The sequence below is a fragment of the Nannospalax galili genome, unplaced genomic scaffold (genome assembly GCF_000622305.1).
Source record: "Nannospalax galili isolate Female #2095 unplaced genomic scaffold, S.galili_v1.0 scaffold3505, whole genome shotgun sequence".
NCBI classification, from domain to species: domain Eukaryota; kingdom Metazoa; phylum Chordata; class Mammalia; order Rodentia; family Spalacidae; genus Nannospalax; species Nannospalax galili.
In genome coordinates, this window is record NW_008352757.1 from 153,783 (window position 1) to 169,883 (window position 16,101).

The following is a 16,101-nucleotide window of genomic DNA, read 5'->3' on the forward strand; positions in this document are numbered from 1 at the left end:
GGTAGGACCAGAGTTCAAACTCAAGATGTCAGACTTGGCAGCAAGTGCTTTTACTAGCTGAGTCAACTTGCCAGTTCTCATTCCTGTTTCTTGTACATAGTTTTATAAAATATGTACAAGAGAAACAGGTGCTTTTGTACCACTTATGCACACAGTTCTTAGGAACAGATTATTTTCATCATGTTAAGAAATGCTCAGCAACTCCTCGCAATGCTCAAATCCTGTCCTTCCCAAGTTTCTGATTGTTACCATTTTAAAAAATCTTCTTTCATCCTTCCCACCAACCCAGCCACCACTACACATTTTAAAAACTGTATTTATTTATGCTCTGAAAATTTATACAAATATAAAAAGTATCTTAAAATTTTTTTCTTCATTATCGATAATTTTATACATGCATACAATGAAATATGATCATGTCTACCCCCATTTTCCACTCCAACTCACCCCCATATTCCCTCAACATGTCTCCAGCCAAATTTCATGTATTTTTAAACCTATCAACACCATACTCCCCCTCCAAGCTCTCCATTTATTTATATACATTCTGTTACTATGAGAAAACACTCTTGGGGAGCAAAAGCCACCTGGGGAGGAAAGTTATCATTTGGTCAACATTTTCAGACCACAATCCATCACTGAGGGAAGCCAAGGCAGGAACTTAAGCAGGGACTTGAAGTAGAACCCATGGAGGAATACCACTTTCTGGCTTGATCACATATATAGACCCATGATCAGCTAACTTTATTTTATTATCTAGGATCATCCGCCTTGGGATGGTGTTGTCCACTATGGGCTATGCCTTCTAATATCAATAATTATTAATAATCAATCATGATAATGCTCTTACAAAACATGCCCACAGGCCAATCTGAAGGAAGAAATTCTTTAGTTGAGGATCCCTGTTTCTAGGTGACTCTAGATTGTTCCAAGATGACAATAAAAACTTCCCAGAACACCCCAAATATATCTCCCTTCCAACTTCATGCCATCTTTTAAAAAAGATTTATAACATGTACACACATGGGTGTGGTACCCTTCACTCGGCCATGAGAATGCAATCTACAAAAATAATGTGAATCAGAAGCCAGAATTCCCTTTTATCAAGGTCTCCTTTGATACTATTCTAATGTATCTCTCAAATAAATATTGTGATACCAGAAAAGAGTGGTGTGATGAAAAATCTTCCATAGGGCTCTTTTGATATCCTGGTTCCGCAGGCTGTAGATGAAAGGATTCAGCATAGGGGTGACTACCGTGTACATCACTGAAGCGAGTGCACCATTTCTGGGAGAATGTGATACAGCTGAGCTAAGGTACACTCCAAGTCCTGTTCCATAAAACAGGCAAACAATAGACACATGGGAGCCACAGGTGGAGAAGGCTTTGTACTTCCCACCTGGTGATGGGACCCTCAGAATGGATAAAACAATTCTATAGTAAGAGAAAAAGATCCCTGCAACAGGAAGAAATCCAGAAATGGCAACAATGAAATACATGACCATGTTACTGGTGAAGGTGTCAGGACATCCAAGGCTTAGAAGTTCAGATGGGCCACAGAAAAAATTAGAAATTTCCACATTCTTGGTGTAGGGGAATTGCAAGAAAAGCAAACTATGCAGCTGGGAGTCCAATAGGCCAAACAAAAAAGATCCCAAAACAAAGATGCCACAGAGGTGAGGGTTCATAATGACTGAGTAATGCAGGGGGTAACAGATGGCCACAAACCGGTCATAGGCCATTGCAGTCAGAAGCAGGTCATCCATACATATGAAAATCAGAAAAAACGACATCTGTGTGAGGCAGCCCACATAGGAAATGACATTGCTGTGAGTTTGCATGTTCATAATCATTTTGGGGACTGTGGTTGAAATGAAGCCAATGTCAGCCATGGAGAGGTTGCTGAGGAAGAAGTACATGGGAGTATGGAGGTGGGAGTCAGAGATGACAGCCAGGATAATGAGAAAGTTCCCAAGTACTGTGATGAGGTACATGGACAGGAACAGTCCAAAAAGGACAGACTGCAGCTCTGGATCCTCTGAGAGACTCAGGAGATGGAACAATGGTATAGATGTTAGATTCTGTGATTCTGCATAGCTTGGGCACCTTTGAGAAGTTGAAACATATTTAGAAAATTCAAATATTTAGCATCCTCACACTATATATTTTAATTCTAGTAGTCCCTCTAGGATGTATTCCCATTTTAGCATAATGTATTTTCAACACTACTTCCATTCACCCAAATTATTCGATGTTTTTCCTGACTGATTTCTGGGTGTTTTACTTCCTTTCATGCAGCTACTTTACTGATACTCAGTGGAACAAAGTTTTTTAAAATCAAGAATAGTAGACACAGAAATGTAATTAAATAAACCCTTCATTTAAGGGAAGATCTGGAAAAATGTCCTTTCAATTTTAATAAAATAGAAAAATTCAAAGTAAATATACAAAAAATTAGTCAAATATACTTCTTTTCATTCTTGGCGATAATGCCATTTCTTTTAGCCTAGAATATGTATGACTTTTCAATTAGGGACAGACCTGTATTACCTCAACATAAACTGAGTATGACAGCTAATAATAAGAGTTTTTTCTTTGTATGTTAATTATCAAATGAGTCTTGTGCATTATTCATTTTATGTATATTTTATTGAGTTTTTGTGTATTTCATATAATATATCTTAGTTAAATTTAGTCCTCCTGCCAGGCATGGTGGCTCACGCCTTTAATCCCAGCACTCGGGAGGCAGAGGCAGGCGGATCTCTGTGAGTTCAAGGCCAGCCTGGTCTACATAGTGAATACAGGACAGCTGGAGCTACAGGGAGACCCTGTCTCAAAAAGACCAAAAAAAGAGAAAATTTAGACCTCCCTTCCCCATCTGTGGCCCCTATAGACTCCCCACCAGATTTCATGCATTCTGTCATATATGTTAAGGCCTATCGTAGCATATATGCTATGTTAAGATAAAGCATTTGTATCCAGATATCTCTTGGGGGAAAGTTCATCCACTGGAGTCTAAATCAGCCTGTGTAGTGTCACTCCCTTAAAAAAAGATCTATTCTCCCTCACCCAACAATAATCAGTTACCAATAGTTTTTTCACTGAGGTTGGGGCCTGCTGCCCATTTTCCCAGTTCTATGCTGGGTTTTTGTCTGATTGAGTCAGCGTGGGTCTTGTGCTTGCTGTTATTATTGTTGCAAGTTTATGTGAGCAAGTGTTTCATTATTCTTGAATTTTATCATTACTTATTTGAGTGTGTAAAAATTCACACAAATGTTGTTTTTGCTTTAACACCTATTTAACAAATAATGTGTTTCCTTGTCAATGGATGTGGAAATGTGCTTTTGATAAATGTTTTGATTAGACATACATAACAAGTGACATCAGCGACTGCAAAAGAGGCATTGTATACTATTCTTGTCAATGAATTTAAACTATTGAAATGCTAAGGAATAATCTTGAAATGTGTTACCCAGGTCTGTATGTATCAATCACAGACATTCTTACATATCATGTGAGAATCAGTATTGTGTTCCACCTCCAATGACTTTGCATTCTATAAAGTTCCATTAGTGCTGCTTAGCATTTTATGAACACTTTGATTTGCAATGGAGGACTTTAGCAACAGGGAAGATCACAAAGAACATTTTCATTTAAGACCTTATATCTAGCCAGGCATGGTGGCGCACGCCTGTAGTCCCAGCACTTGGGAGGCAGAGGCAGGCAGATCCCTGTGAGTTCAAGGCCAGCCTGATCTACATAGTGAGTTACAGGACAGCTGAGGCTACAGGGAGAGCCTGCTTCAAAAAGACAAAAAAGAAAACAAACAAAAAAACAAAAAACCCTTATATCTCTGTAGTAGAATTTAATTCATGTGAATCATTTGTAATACACAGGTGCAAATTTTGTCAGCAGATACATGAAGATATCTAAGGGTCATTGTTTTGGGGACTTATGATGGTTTGACAGCTTACACTTTCACTTAATTTGGAAAATCATAAGAAAGAGTAACAGTGCCCAGAAAGATAGATAAACACCAGAGATTTCCTCATCTGTAAAATGGGCATAATTACTTTATAGGCTTTCTTTGAATTATGGCCTCAAGAGATGGCTCAGTGGTTAAGAGTGTGCCCTTTCACAGGACCTGAACTTGGTGCTGAGCCTTCACATAGGGTGGCTCACAACCCCACGTAACTCTAGTGGTTTTAGTGGAAAACTGCTTGAAGCGACAAATTTTTGCTAACGTGAGTGATGTTTAACTGGATTTAGAGACACTGAAGGAAAAATTAGCTTGAATGAGAGTGACAGTGAGATGGTCAGCCCGTAAAGGTGCTTACCATCAAGACAGATTATTTGAGTTTGATCTCTGAAACCACTTTTTAGAAGGAGAGAATGAATTCCTGCAAATTGACTTTTGACCTCCACTATACACACATTCATTCATTCTCTCTCTCCCATATATATATATATATACCTTCTCTCTACTTTTAATAGAAGTTATTTTATACAACCATGACTCTGATCATTACCACCGTCATCTGACTGCCCGTATTGTCATAGCCATCTTATGATTATGAGACAACGTTTCTGATCATTCTCCATCCATCCAACATCACCTTCATAACTTACTCAGGTAACCTCCTTCTCTGCAGGGCCATGACCAAAGATTCTGAGTCCAAGGAAACACTGCTACAAGGTGCACAATGAAAGTTTAGGCATGTTCCTCAGGGCTGATATGAATACAGGGTCAGAAAGAGGGGCCTTGATATGCACAAGCAAGGTAGCAACAGAGACAGGCATGTGGCAAATTAGAAAGGTGCTATCAAGGTCAAGGACAGAAGGAAGACTGAAGGCTGATGGTAGTCTACTGTATAACCTTGGCAGATGTTTGCACAGAGCTCATAATTAGACAAATTGGCCTGAGTTCTCAAAATCTCCAAGGAATTCATAACATTGTTAGAGAAAAAAGAGAAAACAAAGCATGTCTCCTATACATCATGGTCTATTATTTCCCTCAGCATGACACACTGGATAACTACGTACATAATTTGCTTGACTTCCTTTAAAAGCCCAATTTTTAAATGCTTAATACACACACACACACACACACACACACACACACACACACGGTGGTACATGCTCTTAATCCTTTCGCTCAGGTGGCATAGAAAGGGAGATTCTTGTGAGATTGAAGCCCACCTGCTCTACATAGCAAGTTGCAGCTAATTGGGGTTACAAGGAGACCCTCTTTCAAAACCAAAACAAAATAGAACAAAAAATCCAAGTGAAACAAAGTAATAGTATATATTATTAGGATCATTGATATGCATCAAGTATATTAAATTTATAAATAATTAACAATAATATCTGCTTCACTTTTTCACAACTTATATTTTGAAGAGCTTTAAAAAGTGGTTATTTTTTTCATTTTTTATTGAATTCTTGCAAATAGGTTTTGATCATATTTTTAGGCCCCAGCCCATATCTGCACACCCCTCAATACCTATCATCTAATTTCACGTACTCTGATAATATACATATTTATATTTATAATTTACACGAAGGTCTATTGTGTCAAACCTGTGTCCCCAAGTGCCCTTCAGTTTAGGTCCATCCACTAGAGCCTGGTCAACTTATTCAGTGTCACAACCTCAAAGAGAACTGACTCTCCCGGTGCCAGAAGTCACCAGTTATCAATAATTCCTCAGCTAGGACTGGAATTTCCTGCCCACTTCTCCACTTCCATGCTGGGATTCTGCCCAACTAGATCATAAGTGGGTCTTGCACATAGTGTCACCATTGCTGTCAATTCATATGAGCAACTGCCCAGCTGTCTGCAAAACTCTGTTTCCTTGTGGTTATCCACCACCTCTAACTCTCACAATTTTTGCCCCCTCTTCTACAATGATCCCTGAGTATTGGGAAGCAAAAGTTTGATATATGTTTTCTATTCATGGGTAAGGAATCTGCAGTCTCTTATTCACTGCATGTTGACCAGTTGTGGGTCTCTGTGATAATCACCATATGCTGCATGAGAAAGCTTTTTTGGTGAGAAATGAGAGATGAATTAATCTATGAGTATAACAATAAGTCTTTAGAAGTCATTTTAATACTATGTCTATTAACATAATAATAGTAGTAGGCTCTCCTCTGTAGCCTGAGACCCATATAGACACAGGTTTCTATGCCTGGTATCAATGTGAGATAGGGGCTCCAACTTGTGAAGCAGATTTTAAATTCATTCAGAAAGGAATTGGTTACTCCTATGACATTTGTATCACTGTTACATCAGTGGGATTATCTTGCCAGGCCAATTGTTGTAGCTCATAGGGTTCACAGTTGGATAAGGTTGGTGATTACTTTTCTCTTGCAGTAAGCACACATAGCACTTTCCAGTATGCTGAAACCTGGCCAGTAGAGCTGAAGCTTTGAAGACATTACAAGTTTGCTTCTTCTACAACTCGTGTATGTAGTGTCTTCAGCAATAGAGTCTCATGGGTAACTAAGAGAAGGAACAATGCGTCATATGTCTGAGGTTCTAGGAGATCCTTATTCAAAAGCTTTGAAAGAGAGAGTCCACTCCTGGCATTGGACTTTTACTTTGCTAGCTGGTGTCTATTAAGGGCAATGTACCTTGTTATAGGGAAACTCATGTTAATCTTATTTTATAATACATATGTTTGTACTTTAAAAAGCTTCTACAGTGGTAGGTTTCAATACGGCTTTTTCTAAAAGCTTTTAGTGTTAGTTATCTCTCACCATATTTCTTCCCTCCCATTCCCAACCCTCTTTAACCCTTTTTATTCCATTATTCCCCCTTCCTCCTTCATATCACTGCATTCTATCTCTCCCCCACTTTCCTTATCTCTATGGATTTTCCAATGGAAACAAGCACATCTAAGGTTCTGGAGCTAGTATCTATTTATCAGAGAGCACATGCAACATGCTACATTTGTCCTTTTGGGTTTTATTACCTCACTTGGATTATTTTCTCTGGTTCCATCCATTTAACTGGAGTTTTATTTTTAACAACTGAATAATAAGATTAATAATAAGATTAATTACATAACTGGAATTGAATATAATCCTCAAGGACAAGCTATAATAGAATTTACTAATGGATATATTAAAACGTATATTAAAAAATTAAAAGGAAGGAATTCTACACCAGATTATGAGGAATTTAGAACCTTAGGATGTAGGAATCATAAATTATTAATATATGAAATACTGTTTATTAACTTCTTAGATCGATCCGTTTGTGGATCTTGGCCAATGAAGGGCGGTACCACGCAAAAAGGATCAGGAGATACTGCTCCAAGCAATGGCGGCATTATCGCTGACCAGTAAATGCCGACGTCATCAGAAAAAGTTATCATGTCCCACTTGGGGTCATTTGAATGCCTTGATTTCTAAGGCTCGGTCTGTGCTTAATCATACAGGGAAAGAGCTTACCCCAGAACGTCTACTCTTAGCTATGTGTGCTTTGATTACTTGCACTTCCACTGCTGAAACTGAGGTAATATATTGGGCTCATGTACCTAATCCCCCTCTTCTCTGTCCCTATACTTGGAAGGAACCTACTATAGTAGTTACATCTTTTCCTATGAATGTGTTGTCTCCACCCTATGGAACAGGTCAGCCAGATTATCCTAATGAGGAAGGGACTGTTTTTAATTATTCTCAATATGTGTCGAACACGTATGGTGCACCTCTCAGCTCAGTCTGTAGGTCCTGATTGGATGAAATGTGAGGACATAGGTGCCCCAGCTATGTCAGAATGTGAGGGCTTCTCTTATAGTCGGATAGATGACTATAAACCTTTGGTATGGCAAAATTGTAGAGGAATGAAAGGAAAAATTTATAGGTTTCAAAATCATACTTGGATTGATTGGGATCCTTTGGGAAGTTGGTTAAAAAGTTGTAGTGATTATAACAAGTCCAGCGCACACTGCATCTTGAATGATACTGTTCCCATGAGTAACAATATAAAAAATTGCAGATTTATGGCTTAGGTGGATGGAGGAATAGCTAATCCTCGACCTCAGATAAGAATAGGATCAAGATTATATTCTCCTCAATTACATGTATGGAAGTTATTAGCTGCCTTTAAGCCTGTGGAATTTTAAATGGCACTTAATGCTGGTACTAAGTCTTCTTCTGCATCTTACAATTTTTTTTTAAGGTTAAAACATATAATGTTATGGCTTGTGTACATTTCCCTTTAGTAATATTAATAGGACCCATAATCATACAGGGGGTGAAGTTAACTTGTCAAAATCGTCGTTTATATACTTGTCTTAATAACTCTATATTGTTTAATCAATCTTTTGAATCAGTCATGATTTTAACTCAACGAAATTCCTTATGGATTCCCGTGAAAATGTATCATCCCTGGGAAAGCAGTCCTATTCAAGGACTAATTGTGCGATTTTTTAAAAGACTGTTACGACAAAGCAAACGTATGGTTGGCTTGGTTACCGCCACTATTTTGGGACTCATCGCTTTAGCTGCTACTGCTACTGCTGCTGGTGTGGCACTTCAGAAATCTTTACAAACGCAAGACTTTATTGAACGTTGGCATGATGATTCTCATAAACTTTGGATACATCAGGCTCAGATTAACTCACAACTACAGGAAGAAATTGTGGCTTTACAAGGGGGGCTACATTGGTTGGGAAATAAGCTATTGGAATTGCAAAAAACTATGCAATATATATGTGATTGGAATTCTTCTCAAATTTGTATTACCCCATATAAATATAATGATTCCAAATATGAATGGAAAAATATAGAATTGTATATTCAAGGTAAAATGGATAATGTAACTTTCAATGAGATACAATTACAGGAAGAGATATATGAGATATTTTCAGAAGAAATACCTTCTACAAGTTCTATTCGTCAAGTAGCTACTACCTTAGCAAATACCCTTTCTGGTCTTGATCCTCGAGGATGGTGGCAAAATTTGTCACACAGTCTTGGATCTTCAGCTGTTACTTTTAAAATGCTTTTATGTTTATTGTTTATAGGATATTGATGTGTTCCTGGAATAGTATCTTGCCTTACTAATAAGCAATCTGCTGAAACATTAATTACTGCTTCACATTATCACAATGAGAAAATGAAAGCTGAAAATAATAATCACTTCCATTGTGAATGGTTTAGTGGGATTTAGCATGCTTTTCCTTTTATGTTTATGAAATCCTTGTGGAAAATCAAGGCAATTGTACATAATATGAGATTGTGCTCCCTCCCTTAATGAAGGCTGGTAGTCAAAGACGGGTAAGATCTTCAGAGAGAAAGCTGACCTAAGACAGGGAGTAGCTGATGGAAGCTGCGTGCCAATGACAGGTAAGGCTTTGCTCTAGCAGAAGATAACCTAAGACAGGCACAGGCATGGTCCTTCTGTCCTGGATATAACGTGATCTGGCATTATAAAAAACAAAGAAAAGGGAATTGTGAAGGCCCAAGCTCTGATCTGAAGTCAACTCAGAGCTGGAACGGGAGGCCTCAGTTCTCTGGGAACTTGGATGTTCTTCTGCAATTATTCCTATCATGAGACCAACTGTTCCTTGAACCCTATTAAATGTACATAAGGAAGCTTGTATAACAAAGCCGTGTAGCTTTGTTATAAGAACAGAATGTTTAATGGGCACGGAAAGACAGATAGAATTCCAAAGAGAGCTGAGCCCTGGGAACATGAAGGTACTGCAAATATCATGAAGGTACTGGAAATATCATGATGAGATAATTTGGCCTGAGAAGAACATTTTCTCTGTTTCTTGTTGTACTATAAATAAGGTTGCTTCTTAGAATAAAGTATGCATTGGTTCACACTCCACTGCATCCCCTGCATCCTGATTTCTCCTGCACCTATACCTCGGAGTCCCCAAGCCCATGAGGCTTGAATTGTGGTCACTGAACCATGATGGCAAGATATGCCCAGTAGTGGCATGAATTTTACTGGCATAACCAAATCCCTAACCAATTATATTTAAATTCTGTTTCATAGGATCCCATATTTGATATTGACATCAGGCTTGGGAGCCTGAGACTTGACAGGTCAAGGCATATGGTAGAGTCTAATTCTAGATTTCTATTGAATAGGTATAGTAAAAAATTGACTTCTAATGACTTATTCTCATACCCACAGATTAATGCATCTCTCAGCTCTTGCTAGAGAAGCTTACTATGCAGCAGATGATGACTAACATAGAAACACACAACTGGGCAATGCAGAGAACAAGAGGCTGCAGAGTGCCTCCCTGGATAGGACTTTGCCACCCAAGGCTCATGGACCATTGTGGAAGAGGAGGTAGAAAGATTGTAAGAGTCAAGGACAATGGATGACCCCAAGAAAACAGTTTCCCGGAGTGCTGGGAACTGCCTCATATGAACTTCAAAAACTGATGACAACATGCACAAGATCCAAAAAAACTCAAAGCAGAGAAAAACCGAGCACAGAAGTGGAAAAATGGGTAAGAACCACAACCTTAGCTTGGTAACTATTGGCCACAGATGACTGCTGGGTGAAAGAGAGCTGGTCTTCTTTAAAAGAGTAACATTAAATAGATTGACCAGGCTCCAATTGATAAACTCATGGCAAGAGACATTTGAGGATACAAACTTGACTTAACATATATGGCCTTAACATATATAACATAATGCATGAAATCAGGCTGGGGGCCTATGAGGGTGCAGATAGGGGAGAATGTTTAAATATAAGATGTGTTGTATGAAATGCACAAAAACTTAATAAAAATATAAAAAAAACGCTTCTCAATTAAATAGTTGCAAACCATATATAAGAATGTATCAAAAGTCATGTACCATGACATGTTGGCTTTATTACAGAGACATGGGGTAGTTCAAATTATGTAATTCAGTAAATGTAATAGATCATATAGACAGACTTAAAGACAAAACTTCCATGATCATTTCAAAAGATTCTAAAAAGACTTCAAACCAAAATCCAACATGTCATCATGATAAAAGTTCTATAAGGAATTGGACTGGGGGAAACACAGCTCAATATTTAAGGCTACATAAGACAAACCCACAATCACCAACATTAGAAATGGAGAAAAATTTGAAGCATTCCCATGAAACTCAGAATTCAGAAAGCTTGTCCATTATGCCCACTTTTCAATATAGTGCTTGAAACTCTTCCTAGAGCAATAAGACAAGAGAAGTTAAAGGGATAATAATTGTAAAAAAACAAAGACAAATTATGTTTATTATACATGTGACCCCAAAATTTCTACCAGAAAACATAGAAATGATCAACATTTTCAGCAAAGTGGCAGGATATAAAATAATATTACAAAAATTCAGTAGGCTTTTTTATATACCAATAACAAACTTTCAGAGAAAGAGATCATAGAAACTGCTGTATTCACAGTAGCCTCAGAAAAAAATCCATGTAGGAATAAACCTTATCAAAGATGTTAAAGAGCTCTACAAGACCTCTCCTGGCATGCCTACCCCCCGAGACTACTTGAGAGTACTTGACTCAGCCCCTAGGGGTGAACTGCCAAAATCCCATTGCATCCATCCACCTACTTTGGGACAATATGCAGTGCCTCTAACTGTGCCAGGGATCAGGCTTCCCTGCTGGCTAGTGGAGGCCTGCATATCTTTATACCGTCACCTCTTCTTGCATACCCACTCATCTGAAACTGTGTGAGACTGCCTGATTTGGCCTCTGAACATGAGTTTCCCAAATCCTGGCATATCCACCCTCCTGCTTTGGGACCATCTGCAGTCCCTCCCACTGCTCCGGGGCTTGGGATTCCCTGCTAACTAGTAAGGACCAGAACTTTCATTTCCAATCTCCTCTCCTTGGCCCTTGGCATTATCCCTCTGAGGCTACTGAAGAGCACCCACTAACCAGAGCTACTTTGCCCTCCTGGAAGCTCCTGAGTAGTCTTCCTGGATCAATCCGGTCCCTCCAATATAAAATCAAGAGAGAATCTGAAGTCTAGACCAACTAAGTTTATATGCCCAATCAGAAAGCAACCTAGGCACATTAATAATACAAAAGGAATCAAACTTCAACCTAACAAAGGCAGGGTTGAGTTTCATGCCAGAATCATGAGCAGCAAAAGAAATCCACATACCAAAACCACAATGGAAAAATAATAATATGGAAAACCAAAATAATATATCTCCACCAAATACCACGAGTCCTATAGAAGAATTCTACAATGAGAAGTCCTTAGAGGAAACTCAGGACACAAAATTTAAAATAACAATCATAAGCATGATCAAAGAATTCAACAAATTTGAATAATGAATAAACAACCAAGAGACGATAAGGATAAACTTCTGACTGAATTTACAAAAGAGAAATATTAAAGAAAACTGAGACTGAAATAAGGACAAACTGAAAAACTCAATAAGTCAACTTGAAATGACAGGAGAAAGCCTCATCAACAGAATGAATGAAAGTGATAATAGAATGTCAATACTGGATGATAAAGTTGAAGAATTGGGCCTCAAGCAAAGAATATGTAAAAAAAAAATTAAAACCCAGAATGAAATATGTAGGAAATGTGGGACAACATGAAAAGACCAAAATCAGGAATCATAGGCATAGGGGAAGGAGAAGAATCCAACAGGATTATACTAGAAAATTTCTCCAAAATAAGGAAAATCAGACCTATACAGAAGCACACAGAACACCAATTAGACAGCACCAGAGCAAAATATCCCCACAGCATACCACAGTAAAACACTAAATATACAGAACAAAGAAAGAATACTGCAAGCTGCTAGAATAAAACAAGTTTCAATAAAACAACAAAATAAAAATTTATTTTAATGAAGAAAGACTTTGTTCAAAGGGATTTTTGCTTACTATACTGAATTTTTTAAAAAAATTGTACAAGTTATTGAATTAAAAAATTTTTTACTGAGCTTTTGTAACTTCATACAACATATCTTCACCAAATTTAGACCACATCCCCTATCCCCCTCATCCCTTCTCATACCCCCACCAGACATCATGTATTCTGTCATACATATTAAGTCCTATCCAGTCAAGCATTTGTACCCAGATGTTTTTAATTGAAAATTCATTCACTGGAGTCTAGCCAACTCATCTAGAGATTATAAGTAAAGCATATTCTCCCCCTCTCAGTAGCAAACAGTCTACGGTAGTTCTCAATCCAGGTCAGCCTGCCACCCATTTCTCTCCTCCCATGGTCCCTTCTTTAATAGAATTGGCATGGGTCCTGTGCTCGATGTTACCACTGCCACAAGTTCACATGTGTAAGCTTCCAGTGGCTTGAAAGCCTCTGCTTCCCTGTGTTCATGAACCAGCCCTGGTTCTTTCACTCTTTCTGTCCCCTCTTCCACAATGTTCCCTGAGCCATGGGTGGGTGAGGTTTAATATAGGAGTCTTATTCAGGGGTGCACATTCTGCAGTCTCTTATTCTTTAGAACTAGGCCAGTTGTGGTCTTCTGTATGCATTGCACTCTGTTTTACAAGGAAGCTTCACTGGTGAGAGTTCAGGGATGTATTAGTTTTTTCTCTACCCCTCATTCTACTATGTTTCATGAGCCATAGGTACAGAGGTTCTATTGTAGATGTGTCACCTAGGACGTGGCATCTCTCAGACATTTATTCTCTGTGTCTGATGAGCTGTGGAATTCTGTAGTAGCCTCCATCTGTTGCAAAAAGATTCTTCTTTGATGAGTGGTGTGCAATATGCTTGTATAAGTAAGTATAAAGATCGATATTTAGCATGTAGTAAGAAATTTCATTTGTTGAGAGATATGACAGATATAGGTTTTCTCTAGGATCTATGTACTCTCCAGTCATGTGTACTTGGCTAAGTTCATAGTTCCAACCATGAGTTCACTCCAATTAAGTCAAATTAGATAGCTATTGATTACTGCCCAGATAACAGTGCCATTACTACACCTACACTACAACACCTTACCAGTCATTATGGTTATTAGGCTTTAGGGCTGGGTTGGACCATTGATTGATTTTCTCCTTTAAAGGTTTTCATATTATCATCTAGTATTATAAGAGTTAATTTTCAGGTAGAATGCTTCTAGGTCAGTTTCTGCTGCATTGTTCTAAGTCCTGTGTCTGAAGTATGTCCTGTCTTCAGCAGTAGGACATACTAGTTCTGAGAGATAATTAAGAGCTTTGGCAATAGCCTGTGTTATACTGGGAGTTTCCTGGACCACTCTCACAAACCACTCAAAGGGAGATCGTGTCTGTCTGACACTGTGGTCCTTGCCAAACAGCCCCTAGGTATAAATATACATGAATGTTTAGATATTATATATACATTTCTCATGCAGTTTCAGGGGCATCACATTTCCCTCTGGATTTTCTAGCCCCTGAGATTTATTTATCTCTACTATTTTTCCTCCAATCTGAACTCCCTCCTCCCTCCCCAGGCCCAGCTCCCCCATTATCCCCACCCTGCCCCCAATATCACCTGCCTCCCACCCTCCCTTGTCTCCTGACTCCCCACACACACTGTGGCACCTTACATGTCCTTCTCTTCTATACTCCCAGTCAAACACTCCCATTTTCCCCACCTCCTCCTTGATAACATCTGTTCCCTACTATCCCCCTCTCTCGGGTTCTTTCTTTTCCTTTACCTCCATGTGTATCTTTTTCTTTTTCCTGGCTTGTGGTCTTACATCAGAATATGTACTCACATATAAGGGATTGCTGCTACAATCTGCAAATGAAGGAAAATAAGCACATCACTTGCTTTTTTGCATGTATGTAACTTCTCTTAGTATAACACTCTCTAGTTCCATCCATTTATCTGCAAATTTCATAATTTCATCTTTTCTAACTACTGAGTAGAAGTCCATTGTGCAAATGTACCACACTTTCATTATCCATTCATCAGTTGAGGGACATTTAAGTTGTTTCCATTTCTTAGCTATTGTGAAGAGAGCAGCAGCAAACATGGATGTACAGGTACCTCTACAATAGGATAAGTTCTTTGTGTATATGCCAAGGAGTGGTATAAGTGGACATATGGTAGGCTCATTTTTAGGTTTTTGAGAGTTCTCCACACTGTTTTCCATAGTGGTTGCATGAGTTGCCTTCCTATGAACAGTGAATGAGCATTCCCTTTTCTCCACATCCTTGACAGCATTTGGTGTCTTTCATTCTCTTAGCCAGTGTGACTGGGGTAAGATGGAATCTTAAAGAGGTTTTATCTGCATTTCTCTAATTATTAGGGATTTGAGAACTTTTTAAGGTGTTTCTTGGTTATTTTTGTTTCTTCGTTTGAGAACTCTTTGTTCAGGCCTGTAACCCATCTTTTTATTGGGTTGTTTATTTTCTTATTTCTTTTTAAAAAATTATTTATTTAATAACCATCTAATTGGAGGAGGCATTTAATTTTAACAACATTGACATATTCAATAACAATTTCCAGAGCTAAGATGATTCTCTTTCAAAATTGGCTGTAAATGTTTAGGTTTACAGTTGAATTAATACAGTTATACAATATTGTACTCTGTATAAATACTATAAAACATACAATTAAATGAGATTTTAAACTTTGAAAAAGATCTCCATTTCATTATTAAAATACACTGTTTCATACCAAAAAATTCATTTTTAATATAATTGACACTAAGATGCATATGTGTTTCTAATCTCTATATATCTGATTATTACTAGTCACAATCGGTTACTTTCTGAGGTCCTTGGCATCTGAGCATGGATATAAATTCATCAGGTAGATTTCAGTGGTAATGTTTTTCACATCTATTAATTGAGGAGCAAATTTTTGTGCTTTGAAGAATTTTTTTTTTATACATCCACTTCCCGGGTAGCACTCTCCCATAGCCTCCCTCCCCCGACTAGAGACCTTATACTCTGATATCCCTACTACTGTTTGCTGTCTTGTCAGCACCCCCAGCCATTCCCCACTACTTGCCCTTCTGGTGAATCTAGTCAGCCTATCTAAAGGTCTTTGTTTTAGGAGGGTCAGCTGTTCCTCATCTGGCGGTAATCAGTTGTCAATGTCCCTTTGGATAAGATTGGGGTTTGCTGTCCAGTTTCCCAGTTCTATGCTGGGTTACTATCTGGGAATCCCTTTGGTCACC

The 16,101-nt window shown here is 38.3% G+C and overlaps 1 protein-coding gene across 1 annotated transcript; it reads right to left on the bottom strand.

The window, feature by feature from the left end:
• Nucleotides 1–1,121: 1,121 nt before the first annotated feature.
• Nucleotides 1,122–2,126, bottom strand: LOC103747539 (putative gustatory receptor clone PTE01; the record flags this gene model as incomplete). Its single annotated transcript, XM_029554523.1, has 1 exon — nt 1,122–2,126. A coding segment is annotated over one exon (1,005 nt), but the record flags the coding sequence as incomplete, so codon positions are not given.
• Nucleotides 2,127–16,101: the final 13,975 nt, after the last annotated feature.